Genomic DNA, 20,039 nt, shown 5'->3' on the forward strand with positions numbered 1-20,039 from the left:
GATCTAACATCAGAGAGATGGGGAGAAGTCCTCAAAGGTAGATCTCTGAATCATAGGGGAGTGGGGTGGGGTGAGGGTGAGTCACTGCTGAGTCCTTAATCATCCAGGTTCACTTCTAGAAACTTCTGAAGTTACAGCTTTTGGGGACTTCCAGGTAACGGCCAAGGCTGTGGTCTTCAGAAACTCACTATCTTTTTCACTGTACCTATGTGGACAAAACAAATGAAAGCACAAAGGTGTTTTATAACTTTCAAAAGCACCTATCCTTTTGTTAGTTGTGGGGCTCATAGTACCTTACAATCGTTTGTGTCCCAACAGGCCTCCTTGCTGCCCTATTTAAGGGGGACAGGGGAATACTCCAAGGCCACGGGTTAAAATCCTACCAAGTTGAATTACTTGAGATGTTTAATTGTGAGTTGTTGAACAGGCAGGATTGAACCCTAAAACCTAGCCACATTTTACTACTTTGCCAGTTCTGGCGATTTTCATTTTCTCCAGTGTGGTCTGAGTAGGTGCATCTTCCATATTACTGGGTTCCAGCTAGGTAATGTGGTGTTGTGGCCAAATAAATCACATTCGTGGAGAGATTGCATACACATTTCTACAGACTTGGAACATCATGGAGTTCCTTTTTTGAGACTGCTTTCCTGAGCTGCACACTCATTCAACAGGAACCAAATCATTTTGTGAATCTACTGTGCCGTGCGCCCTCAGGAGCATACAAATAATTTCCACCCTGCTCATGCACAAGAGGCTCAAAGGCAGGCAGGAGCAGGTCTCCAGAGGAGAATCCTTCCTTACTTTTGACGGTTAGTGCAGGGGTAAGGACCCCTTGTTGGCTTCATCTGGCTTCCAGTAACCAGGCTGTCAGCAAAAATCAAATCCACCCTTGGAATGAAGACTGGCCACTTTATACAGCCATTCATGACACTGTACTGTAGCTCTGGCGGTGCCTGTTATTAGGGACAGCTAAATCATGCTTGTGCCCTCAGCATGCCCAGCACAGTGGTGAATTTGTAACAGTGACAAGTAGACACATTTGGTGTTTGCTGAGCCGACTGTAACAAGCCCCTGAGAGTAGTTTCCAAAGGGAAAATTCCAGAAAGGTCTTGCATTTGGCAGCGCTGAAAGATAAGCGGGGCCTCCAGGGGTCTCAGATTTGGGGGAACACAGTCATTTGGACATCAAAGATCTGGTATGTTCAGTTGTGTCTGGATCACAAGCGCTTTTTGTATTTCCCATGTACAGGTAAGGTAGGATCTTGATTTTCCCCGAACCTGGCTTGGCTGGTTTGGGGGAGCAGGATAGAGCTGTTTCAGAGAATGTGGGGGAAGGTGGAGCAATGAGCAGACAAGCTAGGGCTGGTTAGCAACTTCTGCTGTGTCAGGAGCCACAGAGGGAGATCTCCCAAGCCCTGCCCTGTTTTGCCATTTTTATTTTTATCATTTTTATCATTAAGCCCACAGAATCTTTGTCTTTGTTTTTTCAATGAGGTATATTTTACATACAGTAAAATTCACTTTTCTCAGTGTATAGTTCTGAATACAGACAGTATAACCACCCCCAGGCAAGACACAGAGCATATTCATCATCTCAAAAATTTCTCCTGTACCCCTCTTTAGCAGGTCCCAGCTCCTGACAATCACTTTCTGCCCCCAATACTTTTGCCTTTTCCAGAAGGTCCCATAAAATGGCATCACACAGTAAAGAGCCTTTTGAGTCAGCCTTCTTTCACTAACAATGTATTTGAGGTTCATCTGCATTATTTCCAGTATCAGTAACTTGTTTCTTTCTTTTTTTAAAAGATTTTATGTATTTTTAGAGAGGAGAAGGGAGGTAAAAAAAAAAAAAAAGGAGAGAAACATCAATGTGTGGTTGTCTCTCACACGCCCCCAACTGGGGACCTGGCCTGCAACCCAGGCATGTACCCTGACTGGGAATCAAACTGTTGACTCTGGTTCGCAGGGCGGCACTTGATCCACTGAGCCACACCACCCAGGGCAGCTTGTTTCTTTTTTATGGCTGAATAGTATTCCATCTTGTTGCTGGATCAGTTTGTTCATCCATTCACCCACTGAAGGACATTTTAGTTTTAATGGCTTTCAGCAATTATGAATAAAACTTTGATAAACATTGGTTCATGGGTTTTATGTGAACATGCGTTTTTTTGTCACAGCAGCTTTATTCGAATAACCAAAATGTACATCAGTGATGAATGGATAAACAAACCACAGTGTATCCATTCAATTGAATACTTCTCAACAATAAAAAAGAGTGAGTGAACATGGGTTTTTATTGAATATACATGTGTATTCAGCCAAGGGTGGGAATGCTGGCCCATCTGGCAGTAGTGCTTTTGAATGCCTTTTTGATGAAGAAAATTGAAAAAGAGTGCATTTTTCTAAATTAAAGCTTTATCATTATCTCAATTACATCTTACACAAGCTGAGTATTTACCAGAAGCTGTGTGCTAAACACTCTACACTTAAGCATCTTACTTCCTGGGTGTCCTCAGGCAAGTCACATGACCGCTCAGGGCCCTGGTTTCCCCACCTGTAAAATGAAGGTAACACTAGGCCAACCTCCTAGGATTATTGCAAGGATTAAATGAGTTAATACACACTGAGCACTTGAAAATGGCTTGGCACATAGTAAGGCCATGTCCATATTAACTGTTATTATAATGTTCATTTCCTGGCCCCTCTTACAACTATCCACATAGCAACCCTAAGTGCTAAGAGCAATCAAGTTGTATAAGATCACACAGGCAGTAAATAAGTAAATAGTGTGTCCAGGATTTCAAAGGGAGAGAGACAAGAATCACCCCCAACCGGTGACCTTTCAGTTTGATGGTTGGCGCTCAACCCACTGAGCCACACACGCTCGAAACTCTTAGGAGCCGATACTTCTTCCTCAGGAAAACCCCAGTATTTGTTCATTGTTCTTGTAAGTTTTTTTCTTGTGATGAGAACTTTTAAGATCTACTCTCTCAGTAATATTTATCTTTTTAAAGATTTTTATTTATTCATTTTTAGAGAGGGGAAGGGAGGGAGAATGAGAGGGAGAGAAACATCAGTGTGTGGTTGCCTCTCATACACCCCCCACTGAGGACCTGGCCCACAACCCAGCCATGTGCCCTGACTGGGAATTGAACTGGTGACCCTTTGGTTCTCAGGCCGGTGCTCAATCCACTGAGCCACACCAGCCAGGGCTTATTTATGCAACTTTTTAAAAATCAAACTCTTGTTCTCCCATGCTTGGCTCGTGACCCTCTGCTATGCTGTACGGGTGGACACGCAGCCCAAACCAATCCTCCCAAATGGACCAGCGTGTGTTCTAGTTCAGAGTCCTTACCAGGTTTCCCCAGAGTCGGTGAGCAGCCACGCAGGGCCGGCATCCCCTCACTGGACCACAGGGAAGGCTAGAGTGACCTTTCTCAGGAGTCCCAGGCTGCCAGGAAGCAGGTGGTTCTGCAGCTCCTCATTCAACAAAAGGGTTCGTCACCCCTTTGAGCCAGGGCTGTCCTGGGCCCTTTACAAATGTTGACTCACGTCAACTTCAAAGTTCTATGAGGCAAGTACAACCCCCTCCCCCATTGTACAGATTAGGAAGCTGAGGCCCAGAATGGGTCAGTAACCAGCCGAAGCTCATGGAGCCAGCAAGTGCTAGAACCAAAAAGGACACTACCTGGCTCCAGAGCCAATGTCACACGGCCCTGACCCCTTGGCGGCCACCACTGCCTACCCCCTCTTCCCTAGGCCCAGTCCAAGCAATACCCCTTTCTGAACCTCCCTCACCCATCAGCCCTGTCCTTGACCAGAGGCACCTTAGATCCTAGAGCGAAAAGGGATCGTGTCGCCCACAAAAGAGGAAACAGAGGCCATGAGAGGTTTAGGACACTCCCATGTTCCCCCAAATCATAAAGGTAGTGGAGAGAGAAAAGGAGGCAGATGCATTCGAAACAGCTACAAATATTTATGAAGCGTCCATTACAACTGACTGGCAAACACTGTTCAGGGTACTGGAGACCCAGCACTGACTGACAGGACCCAGTCCCCGCTGGTGGGGATCACGGGCTGAGGCAGGTAACATTTAGCATTAAAATGAAGGAACAAGATAGCTTCAGATTTCAGTGGCACGTGTTCTTGAGAAAACGGTCAAGTGCAAAGCCTGAGGAGCAGCGGGACTGGGGAGACCTACCTCTCTGGGAGGTGAGCTTTCGTCCCAAGCCCTCACCTCGCTTTACAGGGACCTGCCTGGTGAGGGCAGAGACAGTTTGGGGGTTCCAAACTGCCCTCTCCTCACTGCCGGAAGAAGGGGGCGGGTGGGTATTTTTATTCACAGAAAGGGGAATGTGGCGTAGAGAGAGGTTAAGCAATTTGCTCAAGGTCACCTGGCAAGACCCGACCCTGTGAGTTGCGGGGCGCAAGTTTACGTTCTTCACAGCAGCTTGTCGTGGCAAGGTATGGGACGGTGTGGGAAACGCTGCAGGCTCGGTCACCGCGGGCGACGACACAAGTTTGCGGTGGACTCCCCGCGGAGGACGGGCGAGGCCGCAGTCGCCCAGCGCGCGCGCCCTGGAGAGGCGTTGCAGAGGGCGGTGCGGGAAGAGGTGTGGCCACGCGCGGGCGGCCGTTGGCGGCGCGGACCCGCCCCGGATGTCGCGCGCCGAGGGCTGGGAGGCAGCGATTGGTCGTTGCGGTGTGGAGGGCGTGGCGGAAGGTTCTGGAGAGGGCTGGCGGGCTCTGGAAGCTTCCGCCGGACGGGTATATAGAGTCCGGGACGGGGCGGCGGCAGCGCGGGGGGAAGTAGACAGGTTGGCGGCGGGCCGCAGGCGGGGGCCATGGGGAAAGACTATTATCAGACGCTGGGCTTGGCCCGCGGCGCGTCGGAGGAGGAGATCAAACGGGCCTACCGCCGCCAGGCGCTGCGCTATCACCCGGACAAGAACAAGGAGCCCGGCGCCGAGGAGAAGTTCAAGGAGATTGCCGAGGCCTACGACGTGCTCAGCGACCCGCGCAAGCGCGAGATCTTCGACCGCTACGGAGAGGAAGGTTCGTGCGCGCGCGCGGCTGGGGGCGCGGCCCCGCCGTTTGACAGGCGGGGAAACCGAGGGTCCGCAGCCTGGCCGCGGAACCCCGGGCCGGCGTGGGGAACGAGGAGGGAGACGCCCGGTGCGGCGAGCAGTCCCCGCCCTCTAGCCACGCGGGCCTACGCCCTCGGGTAGGCGGCAGCCCGTTGGGAGGAGGAACCTTGGCCGCGCCGCTCACCCAGAAGCTTCTAGCATGTCTGGGGCTGCCGGTCTCTGGGCGCCTTCACCCGCCTCCTTGGTTGCGGGTGCAGACGGGGAGGAGGACGGAGGTTTCTTCGGATGTTGACGATGCAGGCCCACATGTCCCGGTTGACCTGGGAGAGGTTGGGGGCCGGGCTGTCCAGGGGTGCAGGCCAGGGCTTCTGGCCGAGCACCACCTGAGTGCAGTGATCCTGCAAAGGGTAGCGCCAGTTTTCGTCCGCCTCCCTCTCGGGCTCCTGGGAGGGTGAGTGAGCTTATCCCTGTAAAGTGCTTACCCGGCCCAGAGCCAGGCATTTAGATGGCAGCCAGCTCCCACTTCGGGCTGTCCAGGTACAGAGATCTCAGGGTCCGGCCTCTAACGCAGCCTCCCTAGGTAGCTGTTCTCAGGGAAAGAGAAAGCAGCCTTCTTGTTTGTCCAGTTGCTTGTGGATAATTCAAACTGGTTTCGGGGCTTGGTGTTAAGAAATTAAGTGGCTTTTTATATAAGGATGGTGGCAGTTTGTGCCAGGGTGTGAGAATTTGAAAATACATACGTGTATGGTTTTACCAATATTTTTTATTCTGCCCACACACGTTTCCAGCCCTAAAGTACTTAAGAGTGAACACCAAACGCAGACCCTGGAGTGGGTTTTTTTTTTTTAATCTGTTTTTTTAGTGAATTCTTTTAATTCGTTGTATCATTGCTGGAGGGTGAGTCAGTGAGGAAGTGGCAGAATCTGGGTGGCCCCTAGAGAGGATCATCTCAGAGCTTGAGCCCCCTTGCTACTGTCATGCCAGACTGAAGTACCTGGATGGGGAGTCTGTCTCTGCTACTGTAGTGGGAGGCAAAAGCTCAGGTTCCTCCTAGATCTCTAACACGCTAAATAAAATTCATCTTTTGTGGCTCCCAAGCTTTTTTTTCCTTAAGGAAAGTCCCCAGGCAACCGTCTGACTATTTTCAATTCTGCCTTTCAGGCCTGAAGGGCAGTGGCCCCAGTGGTGGGAGCAGCGGTGGTGCTAACGGCACCTCCTTTAGCTATTCATTCCATGGAGACCCTCATGCCATGTTTGCTGAGTTCTTCGGTGGCCGAAACCCCTTTGACACCTTTTTTGGACAGCGGAACGGGGAGGAAGGCATGGATGTTGATGACCCGTTCCCCGGCTTCCCCATGGGCATGGGTGGCTTCACCAACATGAACTTTGTCCGCTCCCGCCCTGCCCAAGAGCCCACCCAAAAGAAGCAAGACCCCCCTGTTACCCATGACCTTAGAGTCTCCCTTGAAGAAATCTACAATGGCTGTACCAAGAAGATGAAGATCTCCCATAAACGGCTGAACCCCGATGGGAAGAGCATTCGCAACGAAGACAAAATCTTGACCATTGAAGTGAAAAAGGGGTGGAAAGAAGGGACCAAAATCACCTTCCCCAAGGAGGGAGACCAGACATCTAACAACATTCCAGCTGACATTGTCTTTGTTTTAAAGGACAAGCCACACAATATCTTTAAGAGAGATGGCTCTGATGTCATTTACCCAGCCAGGATCACCCTTCGTGAGGTAAGGCACTAGGCAGGGTGGTGTCTGTGGAGAAAGAGGTGGTTGCTTTTCGAAGCAGTTTGGTATATGTCTGCCAGATATTTCTGAGCATTTGGTGCCTGCTAGACTTAGAGGGTGCAGCAGGAATAAGGCTAACCAGGACTCCATTTTCCTGGAGCTTCTGTGCTGGTGACTTGGGTAGATCTGGAGCAGGGTCTTAGCTGCAGAGGTCTGATGATTCCTATCCTACCTCAAACAGCCTCTGGACAGGACTGGAACTTCCTAAGGTACCCTTCATCTAATACTGTCACTTTTCCTTTCCAAGGCTCTGTGTGGCTGTACTGTGAATGTCCCCACTCTGGACGGCAGGACCATACCCGTCGTGTTCAAAGATGTCATCAGGCCTGGCATGAGGCGAAAAGTTCCTGGAGAAGGCCTCCCTCTCCCCAAAATGCCCGAGAAACGTGGGGACCTCATTATTGAGTTTGAAGTAATCTTCCCCGACAGGCTTCCCCAGACATCAAGAACCGTACTTGAGCAGATTCTTCCAAAATAACCACCTGTGTTCCCCAAAGGACTGACCAGGGACCTTTCTAGAGCTCAAGGATTTCTGGACCGTTCCACCATTTGTGGACCCATGAGAGGGCGGGAGGGCCCAGGGAGGGCTTGCGTACTGCTGAATGTTTTCCAGAGAATATATTACAATCTTTCAAAGTCGTGCTTTAGACTTCAGTGCTTTTTCGAGCAATAGGGCAACAGGTGGTGGTGATAGCAGGAGACAGCATTCCAGTCTGCTCCACTGGGTCCTGCAGCCCTCCTGGGATGGGCCCACCCCTTCTCCTTAAGGCCCTGCACAGAGCCGAGAGGCAGCCCTGCAGCTGGACTTGAGCCCTCTGTCATCCCTTTGCTTGTGGCCGTTAGGTGATGTCAGCCTGCCATCCTGGTTACCAGACCTTCCCTGTATACTCTTCAGTTTCTGTTGTGTGACCAGTTCATGTTTTATTCTGTATTTGTCTCCCATGTCTTGCTTTTCCTCTGAAGAAACCCATCTTTTGCCATCTCAAATTGAGAACCTAGACTGTTTTTGCAGAACTGCCTGGCCAGTGACCACAAGCAATACCTCTTATTCCAGCAGGACAAGGGAGCCAGCCTCAGTGAGTGAGAGTGACTTGCACAGCCACCTCTCTCCCTTGAGAGTCAGGAGCCCTTTCAACCTCTGGCTCCGAGGCCAAGTGTGCTCATTTAAGGGTTCTTTCCTGTAAGGCAATCTCTGGCACACCAGAGCTTCCTAGTGGCCCAGGTTATTTTTTTGTTTAATGGACTCTGGACTCTTTTAAAAGGATCTGATCCTTTTGAATTTTGCACAGCCCTAGATATAATCCCTTTTGATAAAAGGGTCTTTGCTTCTGATTATAGGAGCACTGTGGAACGTCTGTAAATACGTTTTTATAATTCCGTGTAAAGTTGGTGTATACCCAGATGAAATCAGTCTATGGCAGCTGCTGCTCTCTGTACAGGCCCATGATGGAATTCAGAAGGAATGGTTGCGGGGAGTGGGGGGGGGCATTGGAATGAGTGTCTGTTCCCTGAAGGACAGTCTGGTGCTCAGACCTTTAGACTCATTGTTAAGTTGCCACTGCCAACGCAAGACCAAAGCGTGTGACTTGTCAATGTGCAGCGTGACAGCATTAAAGACTGATGCTAAACCTCAGGGGAGCAGTCTTGCGACTCTGTTTGAGGGCTCTGCTGACTGGGGCTGGGGTGGGAGCTTGGGCATTCCTCCAAAGACAGCCAGGGCTGGAGGTGGGGGCTGGGTTGGAGGCAGGATTCCTCTGTGAAACAACTCTTAACCAACCCAGACTTAGCATCCAGAGACTCCAATGTATTCAGAGCTTGGGTTTTTCTTGAGTGTGTGAAGGTTGGGGCCCAAGTTAAGCATTTCTCCATCCTGTCTTCTGGGTCCCAGAAGGCAGTGCGTGGTCTGCCCTCTTAATCATCCTCCACTCCTCTCTTGCTGGAACAGTGTGGGTGTTAGGCAAGTCCTGGCCAAAACTGACCAGGAGTCCAGCCTGATGCTGTCTGCCTGCCCTGGAGAAGAACATTTCCTGCCCTCACTTTATTTGCAGGCCACTGAAGCGACTTTTACTTTGTAACTTTTTTATAAGGGACTGGTTTTACTACAAGGTAAGTAATTACACAGTCTAGAAACAATGTATTGCTACTTTGCTACAAAAAGAACACAAATTTAACACCATATTAAAGTCAACTTAGGAGTATCTTTTACTTCCCCTGAAACAATTTAACCACTGATAACATTCTAGGAACAGCACTGTCCCAGAAAACTTGTGGATGAATTGAATGTTCTGTTTTTAAATGGAAATTAAAATTTCTCAGTTGCTCCAACCACATTTCAAGTCCTCAATAGCTACACGTGGTTAGTGGCAACAATTGGATAGCACAGAGCTAGAGGGCTTTTCACCAAATCTAAGACAGGTCTTGAGCAGCCACATTGAGCCATTCTATGGTTCAGAGGTAACCCCAGGTAACCCAAGTAGTCAGAGACATAAAGGACTTCATCACAAGAGAGATTTACTGAACTGCCTCAGGCACCAAGACATTCAATGAAAAATTGAACCTGGCTTTGGATGGGGTCAGTATCCCCAGGGCTGCCAATCCCCTGCCCCCAATCTCCATTATGTAGCAGGTCCCCGTGAATTTTATACCCAGAAGTGCACAAAGGCTAAATAAATGCATACAGTAATGGGAACTTCCAAAAACCTACTGAGGGCGTGGGCAGGGCAGTGATCATGGTGAAAAAGACAAAGGACTCAGTGGACAGAAGGCCTGCCTCTCAGGTGTGTACTGTTTGGCCCATGCTGGACCTGGTTGTGTGCGTCCAGAGGTGCTTGGTGGGTCCACTAGCAGACTCTTCCTCTTCCTGAGCTGCCCTTTAGGGATTTTTGGTTTTAATCCTCACCCAAGGACATGCTCATTAATTTTAGAGAGAGACAAAGGGAGAGAAATATCCCTGTGAACCCACAATCTAGACATGTGCTCTGACCAGGGATGGAACCCACCACCTTTTGGATTAGAGGATAATGCTCCAACCAACTGAGCCACACTGGCCAGGGCTACAGATTCATCTTCCTGTTGCTGTGCTGCCTCTCTGAGCACGTTCTGGGTTCCTTTTCTGTCAGTACATGCAGAGCTACCCCGTTGACCCACCTTATCTTAATCCACTGTAGCAGCAGTGTCACATTTTTACATGATTAAAACTACAAAACTCAAAATGTCATCCAGCCTGCTGTGAGAAGTTGAGTGCCCTCCCACTTCTGGGCCTGCAGCTGCCTTTCCCTCCGTGCCAGTATGGACAAGCCATGGCATCAGGTTTTTTAAAACATTTTTTGTGCATTCTGAGAAAGCGCTTATATAAACATAATTTCTAAATTTTCAGTTTGATTGTTGACTGTGTAACCATAGTACCAAACTTGCAAAGGCACATAGAGTGAGAATCCTCCCATCCTCCTATTTGAGTCCACCCCCAGCGAATATTCCCAGTACCTCCTGTGCCTTTTCTGAGATCTGTGCAAATGCATTTTTCTGTTTTCACACAAATGATACATATTATACACTCTGCACTTCTCCTCGTGCGTAGTGTGTCATGAAAATAAAGAGCTTCCTCATTCCTGCTACTGTACATCTTTATTCTGCCATGCCTACCCACATGGGTGTGAGTATCCAGGTCAGTGTTTGGTGGCCACTTACTCTCTCCTAGCCATTTTTTATGCTTCCAGATTTGAGTCTCAGCTTAATCACTTTCTAGCTGTGTGACCTTGGGCAAATGACAACCTCCCTGTGCCTCAGTTTCTTCAACTGTATACTAAGTATAATAATAGAGTAGATCCCCTCCTTATCTGTGGTTTTGCTTTCCACAGTTTCAGTTAACACCAGTCAACCACAGTCAAAATTGTTAAATGGAAAATTCTGGAAATAATTCATAAGTTTTCAACTGGACATTCAGAGTAGTCCAAGGAAGTCTCCTGCCGACCCACTCCATCCAGCCCAGAGCTGAATCATCCCTTTGTCCACACTATATATGCTCCCCACAGCCTGCTCATTAGTCACTTAGCAGCCAGTTTGGTTATCAGATCAACTGCCACAGTATCACAGTGCTTGTGTTCAAATAACACAGTTTATTTAATAATGGCCCCAAAGTGCAAGGGTAGTGATGCAAGGTGATGCCAAAGAGGAGCCATGCAGTGCTCCCTTTAAGTAAAAAGGTGAAAGTTCTCAGTAAGAGAGACCACATTCACATAGCCCTTATTATAGTACATTGTTATAATTGTTCTAGTTTATTATTGTTGTTAATCTCTGTGCCTAATTTATAAATTAAACTTTACTGTAGGTAGGTGCACACAGAAAAAAAAAAAAAACCCTGTAATAGATAGTGTTTGGTACTATCTGTGGTTTCCAACATCCTGGGGGCCTTGGACTATATTTCCTATGGACAGGGGGGTGGGGGGACAGCTGCAGTGCCTCTTCTAGGGTTGTACTTTTAGATACAGATCCATACACCCTAAGGCCTGGCATAGAACCAGCACCGGGTGTCAGTTATTAGCATGACTACACCCTTCACAGCTCGCTCAGCCCACAGCCTGTACCCCAAAGGCTGAGGTGTGTCCCAGGTCTTTTAGGTTAAGTGCTCTTCTTAGTTGAGCTTTAAAAACCAAATTCCCAGGCAAGTTGCTGAGACCCTCAGCTCAAGCCGCGGCCCCTACCCAGCATGAGGACACTGTGTCCGCAGCAGGCTGACTCCCCTGCTATTGTGACAACCTGCTCACTCGACTCCTGGGCTGAGTCACCCTGGCTCTGAATCCAGGCTCTGTCACTCTGCTGCTGTGGGTCCTTGAGCAAGTGACTTCACTTCTCTGAGTCCAAGTGGCCTCTTGACAACCAGGGGCAATGAAGGTACAGACTTCATAGGGGTGCTGTGAAAACTGGGTGAGGCAATGCATCGGGAGGCAAAAGGACATGGCATGAAGGACTTGGTTTCTGGAGGTTGGCTGTGCTGAGCTCAAGTTCTGCTCACTGTATTCCCGAAGAAAAATGACACAACCTCTCTGAGCCTTGGTTTCTTCCCACGGGAAACAGACCTAATCATAGAAGTCACTCGCGCCTTCTCACTCCCCCAGAGCCAGAGAACTTAGCTAACTACAAGCCTGGCCCAGACCAAGGGTGTGGCTAATGTGGGCAGTCTTTCTAAAGCACTCAGCACAAAACCTACACCAGGTCTCCTTGAATATTACTTTTTCTCATTGGTTACTAATTATCGAAGCACACGGATAGTGCCTGACACATCATAAGCACTCACCCATTCAGTAAAACATGTATTGAATGCCTAGTGTGTGCCTAGCCCTGTTCTTGATACTGGGGACACAGCCAGTGAACAAAACTGGACAAAATTCCTGCCTTTGCAGAGCTGGCAGTCAAGTGGGGGAGGGGATAATTGAGAGTAAATAAAGCATTAAATATGCTAGATAGTGATGAGAGTGATGAAATATAAAACACATGGGCAGAGAACATAATGTTGAGCATAATTTTAAGTCACAAAGTCAGCAAATGCCTCACTAAGAAGGTCACATTTGAACAAAGACTTCAAGGAGGTAAGGAGGAAGCCAGGTAGAGAGTGAGGAAATAGCATTCCAGGCAGAGGGAGCAGCCTGTGTAAAGGTCCTAAGGTAGGAGAGTGCCTGAGTTGTTTGAGGAACAGGCAGGAGCTCAGAGAGGCCGGAGCCAATGACTCAGGGGTGAGTGGGAGGAGAAGAGATGGGAGGAAGTGAGGACAGTGGAGGTGATGGGGCAAGTGGTCCAGAGTCTGAGGGGATGCAGGGAGAACTTCAGCTTCTCCTCTGAGTAAGGAAGGTTTTGAGCTTGTGAGCATTTGGGGTTTTGTTTTGTCTTAATTTTCCTCTGCTGGGGGTGAGGAGGTGGAGTGTCATTTAATTGTAAGAAAACTTCAAGTCCCCAAAACATGTCATTACCAGCCTCTTGAGATTTCAACACACCAACTTTCCATCTTAAAAAGCACAACACAAACAATAAGCATCTATATGTTCTATTAAAATCTAGTCCTTAAAGTACGTGTACTTCCGTTCCTTCCCACAGACCTGGGAACACTTCACGGTCTGCAGGTTCCACGCCTGTCCAAGATGGGGTGGGGAAGGGAGCCTGAAACTCTGTGAATATTCAGTCAGACATCTGTGTCTTTGTCACGAGGGGAAGGGAGACAATCTCGGGAACACTCAAGAAGGTCCCCCTGCAGAGCAACCAATTCTCCTTGAGGTCATCACCATCTTTGCACCCCAAGTGCCCAGAGTGGCACCTGGCCCAGAAGTGGCCCTCTGAGTGTCTGCTGAATGGGTCATTGAGTGACAGTGATTCCGACAAGAGGACTTGTGACCTTTGTTCTATGACTGCTCACATCAGGGAGTGTGCAGAGGAAGGACACCTCAGGCTGGGGGTCTGCTGTGGCTCCCCGGCAAGGGGCCCCCACACTTCAGCTCCTTCAACTCCCACCTGGGAGGAGTGGATGTTCTCTCCTGGCTCCCTCTTTCCTGGGCCCTGCTCCTACATCCTGACTCATGTATTTGTCATTGGGCACAGCTCCTGAGGGCCAGCTCAACACTAGGCCCAGGGGACCCAGTGGGCAACAGACATAGCAATCTGGGGTGACTTGTGAAGCTCACCATCTCCCGGGAAATACGGACCTCACTGAGGCTGCCATAACAAAGCACCACAAACTAGGGACTTAAAACAAGAGGAATTTATTTTCTCACAGGTCTGGAGGCCCAAAGTCCAAACCCAAGGCATGGGCAGGGCAGGTTCCTCTGGAGGCTCTGAGGGAGACTCTGTCTCAGGGTTCTCTCCCAGCTCCTGGCAGCGGCTGACCATCCTTGGGGCTCCTTGGCTTGTTGCTACATCACCCCCATCTACCTCTGTCTTCACATGGCCCTCCCCTCTGTGTGTCTCTGTTTTCTGTGTCTTACAGGGACATGTGTCATTGGATTCAGGGCCCACCCTAATCCAGAATAACCTTAAGGTCCTTAATTAGGTCTGCAAAGACCCTTATTCCAAATAAGGTCACACTCACAGGTTTGGGGACAAGAACTATCACTGGGGGAGGAGGGTGCATCATTCAGCCCATTACACTGAGCAGGGCACTACCCATAACCAGAGAGCTCAAAAGGCGGAGGACTGGCACGCCCTGGTACACAGGCCAGGGGACAGGAGCTTGTTAGGGCTCAGGGATGGGCCACTGGAGCTGAAGCCCCACGCAGGAGGCCCCTAAGCAGGCAGCAGGCGTGGACCTCGCAAGCCTGGAGAGTGTGAGAGCTTGAGGCCTGGTGTGGTCTGAAGAGAGAGAGCTGGAAAGAGTAGGGTGGGGCATGCCCATGACTAAGACAGGCCAGGTGTCTGGGCCCTGCTGAGACAGGCCTACGTGCCTGGGGTGGAGAAGCTGGTTGAAAGAGTTTGAGTCAAGAGGGACACGGTGTGATTTCCTTTTACCAGGAAGTTGGCGCTGGGACCTGGGCAGCTTGTCTAACTGGGGGTCCAAGTTTCCTTGGGAAGATTATGCTGGACATCAACATAGCCAGGCCTGACTTCAGGTGAAATACTTAAGCAAAGGGTGTTTTGAGGGCACAGGGCCTCTTGGTCGGGTGGGGGGTGATTAGCAGAGAAAGTTGGAGGTGGGGGTGGGGGACGGGAACCTGACTTGGATGCTCACAGGTGCCCTCTGGCGGCTGTGGGGGAAACAGACATGGGGTGCAGCGAGTCAGGAGACCAGAGAGAAGTCAACTGCTGGAGATGATGGGGCTAGACCAGGTGGGGCCAAGGTGTTGGGAAATAATTGGAGATTTTATTTTGAAAGGAGATCTGCCCATCCAGAAAACAGCACTACTGCCAAATTTTATCGTGACTTCCTAAAATCCACTAGCCAAGGGCAGGCACCAGGCCAGGGCTAAGACCCAAAGCCACTTAGGGCCACTAGCCTAGTCAGGGCCACTTACTCTGCTTCCCCTCTGGGCCGGTCCCTCTCATTCCAGCCCTGCCACACTACAAGGAGAGTCCAACCTACAGGCCACTACGAGCCAAAAATCAGACTGAGATCAGTCTGCCAGGGCAACCTCCCTCAGTACCACCCTTCTTCAGTATGCCCTGTCCCCCACGTCTCAGAGTCAGGCTCCAAATTGAGGAAGAGGAGACTCACACTCCCAGAGGGTTGTCCCGTGTGCTGGGGTTGGAGCTGAAGTGCCACACTCACACGTGTCTGTGCAACTTTGAGCCCGTGGCTCCCTCTCTCTGAGCTTCTGTCTCCCTGTCTGTAGAATGGGGACAATATCCAGTGGGATTACTCCTAAAAAGCAGCCAACACAGGGCCTGGCACACAGTAAGAGCTTAATAAAAGTTTCTATTTCTATCATGTTCCTATTATGACACACAGTGTTTTTTTCATTCCTGTGCCCTCGGCACAGTTTAATAATAGCAGATGTTCACGGAGCTTGCTACCTGCAAGGCACCACTTGTAGGCATTTGACACAGAATAGTTCATTGCATCCTAAGTGGAACTGAAACAACTTTAGAATTGTTATACCAACTTCCTATGATGATGAACCCCATTTTACAGATGAGGAGATTGAGGCACATGGGGAAAGGTGCTTGTCCGGGGTCACATAGCTAGCTGGTGAGCAGTGCAGGCTGTGGAGGAATATGACTGTGTCCTATCCCACAACCCAAGGTGGACTAAGACACAGAGAAAGTAAAACCAGAGAATGAATAGAAAAAAAAGAACAAAAATACCTTCGCATTCATAGCTTCTTCCCTGTTTACGCTTGATCTTGCTATCATTTCTTGTTCGTTTGCATGAGTTTCTCACAGAGTGTAAATCTGCACTGTCCAATCTGATCTGACTTGAATGCTTTGCTCTCATGTGGTTATTGAGAACTTAAAAAGTGGCTAATACAAATTGAGTTGTGGCAAAAATACTTTTGAGAGTAGCAAGGGCCTTCTTAATTACATTTTACAGGCAGAAACCACAAAATGGATGTTTCATTACACTGAAACTAGGCATTTCCTTCCAATGAAGAATGTCAGGAGTAAATTGCCACATGAGGGAATGGAAGAATATATTTGCAAAGTTGGACACTGTAGCTAGCCCAGAGGGTCATTAGGAGAGTTCAACGGTTTAATAAATATAAAATTCTTAGAACAGTGCCTAGCATCCAGGAAGCTCTATCTAAACATTGTCTATCATTGCTGAAACCGACAAGGGTTCTATATCCCAGTTCTATTCAATAGAACTCTGCAAGTGCATGCGTGATTTTAAATTTTACATTAAAATAGTAAAAAAAGAGTTAAATTAATTTGAATAACATCTAATTTAGCCCAATACATCCACATTATTATGATGACATGTAGTCAGTATAAAAAAGCAGCTAATGAGGTGTGGTATTGTACATCCTCTTTGCTTTCCACTAAGTCTTAGAAATCCAGTGTGTATTTCACACCAACAGCACATCTCAATTTGTATTAGCCACTTTTTAAGTTCTCAATAACCACGTGAGAGCAAAGCATTCAAGTCAGATCAGATTGGACAGTGCAGATTTACACTCTGTAAGAAACTTATTCAAATGAGTAAGAAACGATAGCAAGATCAAGTACAAACAGGGCAGAAGCTATGAACAGGTAATTTGCAGAAGAGGAGAACCAGAAGTCCATCAAGCAAATGAGGATATGCTCAAAATGATTAGAAATTAGACAAATATAAAATAAAGCAATGGTGATATTAATTTACAATGAGAGTGGCAAGAATTAGTAAGCTGGATAATGCCAATGACTGGCGGAAATGTAGGGACATGGGACCCTCCAGTACTGCCAGTGGGTGTGATGGGGGCAGCCAGTCTGAGGGGCCACGCAGCAATTCACTCTGCCCTGTGAACCAGCATCTCTACATCCAGGTATCTCTAGGGAGATTTTTACCAGGTACCTAAAGAGGTATGTCCATGGCTGTCCACTGTGATGTGGGGGGCTGACGGCTGCCTGATGACCATCCTTGAGGGTAAAATGAGTACATTATGAGGCAGGCAGCTCGTGGAGCATTAAGGAGAATTTAGAAGAAAACAGAGTCAAGATATTAGCAATATAGATGGATCTTCAAGGTATAGTGCAAAACAAGCAAACAAGCAATACCATGCTGAGTAGGGGGAAAAAGTAAGAAGCCCAATATAATAGAGCACCTATATAAAAGAGTGCACTTTTTTTTTAAAGACACAAAAAAGAAGTTTGTCTCTGGGGATGGGGAAGAAATGGGAGAATTTTCCTGCAGTGATTATTTTGAAAATTTCAAGACTATAGAAAATTTACGAGAAAATAAATACCCATATATACATACCACTCTCCTGAATTGTTATTATTTTGCCACATTTGCTTTCTCAATCTCTCTCTCCTTACATATTAATACTAATGTATACCATATTATGATACTGTACATAAAATATTGTATGCATAATTTTTTTCTGAACTATTTGGCAGTTGCAGCCATCACAAATTTACCACAAAATAATTCAGTGTGTATTGCCCAAAAATAAGACCATTCTCTTGTGTAACCACAGTACAATGCTTGCCCTCAGGAAATTCAACATGGATGTGATATTATTATTTAATATATACTCAACATTCAAATATCCCCAATTATCCCAAGAATACCCTTTATAACTGTTTAATCTTTTTTGAAATTTTTATGCAGGATCCAATCAAGGATCATACAGATTTTGGCAGTCGTCTCTCTTTTGCCTCCTTCAATCTAGAACGGTTTCCGAGATAGGTTTTTTTTAAGACTTTATTTATTTATTTTTAGAGGAGGGAAGGGAGGGAGAGAGGGAGAGAAACATCAATGTGTGGTTGCCTCTTGTTCACCTCTTACTGGGGACCTGGCCTGCAACCCAGGCATGTGCCCCAGACTAGGAATCAAACCTGTGATCCTTTGATTCACAGGCTGGCACTCAATCCACTGAACCACAACAGCCAGGGCTCCCCAGACTTTTGTTCATTCATTTGATTAAAGAATTGACTTTGCCTTTTATGACATAGATCTGCTTGAAGAGTACAGGTCAGTTTTCTTTCTTTCTCTTTTTCTTCCTTCCTCTCTCTCTCCCTTCCTTCCTTTTCTTCTTCTTCCCCTTCTTTCCTCCCTTCCTTCCATTCCTTCCTCCCTCCCTCCTTCATCTGTTCTTTCTTTCTTTCCGGAATGTTCCTCATTCAGGATGTGTCTGGTTCTTCTCAAGATTAGATTCAGGTTAAAGACTTTAAGCAGGGCAAAGGATTTTGCAGGTGATGTTATGTCCAGCTCTGAATATCACAGCAGGGGGCACGTGAACATGGCCTGTCCCATCATTGGTGATGTTAACTTTGATCACTTGGTTAAGGTGGTGACTTCCAGGTTTCCCCACTGGTAACTTTACCCCATTATAATTAACAAGTAATTTGTGAGCTGGCCCTTTGAGACTGAATATCCACTTCCTCATTTATAAGCCTTGCTCATTTACTCATTTTACTCATTTACTTGCTGCAAAATGGTGATTTTCTAACTCCACCTTTCCTTCTGCATGTAATAGTTGGCATTCTATAAGATTCCCCCCCCCCCAAAGGGGCAGACATAATACTCAAATCTGAACTCCTTACCAGCTGGGTCTCACAGCCTGTTTTCAGGCATGCCTCTTGAACTCTAAAAGAGGGTAGGAGATGCTATGTGCTGCTCTGTGCCCTTGGGCAACTCCCTTACCCCTCCCTGAGCACTGCCTCATCAGTCAACATGTGGATTCAGGTGGATTTTGGCTCAGGACAATACTGTCCCTGTGGCCCTACATCCTGCCCTCTCCAAGTGTGTAGGGAGCAACTCAGATGTCAGGTGCAACAAGGGCAGTGGGCATAGTCCCACAGAAGGCACTGGACCAGCTGAGGCAAACGATGGATCAGTGGGAGTGACAGAGGTCAGCAGAACAGGAAGAAGAGGACAATAGCTGAACCTGTTGCCATGGCAAGCTCAGTGTTTGCCAGCTGGGTGGGGCCCAAACAGGCAGCCCTTAGCAGCTAAGCCCAGGGCCCACTCTTCCCTTTCACTTTGTCTCTCTGCTGGGCCCTTGCCAGGCTGGGATGCCCCGCAACTCACTCCAGAAACTGCAAAGACCCAGTCACTTAAGGAGGCTTGAGCAGGGTCTTATCAGTTAGAGGCCTCCAGGAACTACAGTTTCCAGGACACACAGCGAATCCCTGGCCTAGCTGCCCGAGTGGCCGGCTTTGAACTAGAACAAGGAAATCTCTCACCTGTCCTGGGAACTGAGCGTCCTGGCCTGCATCTTTGTTTCTCGGATCTGCTCCCTCCTGAGCAATCCCGGTTACAAGCCAAACCCGGAAATGGTAAGATTACCTGGTCTTTTCATGCATACATGTGTGCTCTGTACTGGAGTGCCGGGTTTTTCACAGAGGCTTGGGGTGCCTTGGTACCCTTTGAAATCTAGCATTTAGTATGTGCTCTATAAATATCTGCTGGTCTAACCATCACGCCCTTGCATCCTTTCACACTGCTTTGCTATCTATCTCCTACTATATTGCTCTATCCTAAAGTGGTTTCTCTCTCTGTCCGACCTCCAGGGCTTTGCACGCACTGTTCTCTCCACCAGGTGCACATTTGGCTTACTCGTCGGTGTGTAAGTAGAGATAGGACAGAGCCTGGCACCGAGCAGGGGCACATTAAATATTTGATAAATGAATGAATGAATGAATGCCCTTGTCCATTGTACATCCCAGGAAGCAGGGACACTCAGGACCCTCCCTATTCATCTCGGTCCCCCTCCCGCCAGCCTGGAATGAATGCATCTTTTTATCCGCTCCCAGGATAGCCGGGCTGGGGCAGGGTAGTCCGGGTGGAAAACTGGATTGGGGGCCGCCCTCTGCCCCTTCCCAGGCCTCCTAGAGGGTTCGCTTTTCCGAACGTTGAGAGTTTGCCTTCTCTCTCCAAAACTCAACTTCAGTCACCTGACTCCCACGACCAGCCCCAATCCGCCGCTCACCACCCAGTACCCGCCGACCGACTACTAGCTTACAGCGCTGGGTCCAGAGCTCCCAGCTTCCCATTGGTCGCTCATCTCCTTCCTTCCCCTCGATTGGCCGGGGCC

The 20,039-nt window shown here is 48.4% G+C and overlaps 1 protein-coding gene and 1 long non-coding RNA gene across 2 annotated transcripts; one reads left to right on the plus strand and one right to left on the minus strand.

Moving 5' to 3' along the window:
• Nucleotides 1-22: 22 nt before the first annotated feature.
• On the minus strand, nt 23-4,661 carry LOC123479405 (uncharacterized). Its single transcript, XR_006655020.2, has 3 exons — nt 4,394-4,661; nt 3,355-3,531; nt 23-205 (listed from the first exon to the last, which is right to left on the minus strand). It is a non-coding gene; the product is annotated as an uncharacterized lncRNA (long non-coding RNA).
• A 90-nt stretch (nt 4,662-4,751) lies between these two features.
• DNAJB1 (DnaJ heat shock protein family (Hsp40) member B1) lies at nt 4,752-8,518 on the plus strand. The gene is made up of 3 exons (XM_024556838.3): nt 4,752-5,054; nt 6,248-6,828; nt 7,133-8,518. The coding sequence occupies exons 1-3, from the start codon at nt 4,844-4,846 to the stop codon at nt 7,361-7,363; spliced, it is 1,023 nt and encodes a 340-aa protein (XP_024412606.1). The 5' UTR covers nt 4,752-4,843; the 3' UTR covers nt 7,364-8,518.
• The last annotated feature ends 11,521 nt before the right edge of the window (nt 8,519-20,039 follow it).

Source organism: Desmodus rotundus, chromosome 9, assembly GCF_022682495.2.
Source record: "Desmodus rotundus isolate HL8 chromosome 9, HLdesRot8A.1, whole genome shotgun sequence".
NCBI lineage: Eukaryota > Metazoa > Chordata > Mammalia > Chiroptera > Phyllostomidae > Desmodus > Desmodus rotundus.

Coding starts and splice junctions, on each gene's coding strand:
- DNAJB1 (XM_024556838.3), top strand. CDS start 4,844: ATGGGGAAAGACTATTATCAGACGCTGGGCTTGGCCCGCGGCGCGTCG. Junction 5,055..6,247: donor CGACCGCTACGGAGAGGAAG/GTTCGTGCGCGC, acceptor TCTGCCTTTCAG/GCCTGAAGGGCAGTGGCCCC. Junction 6,829..7,132: donor CCAGGATCACCCTTCGTGAG/GTAAGGCACTAG, acceptor TTCCTTTCCAAG/GCTCTGTGTGGCTGTACTGT.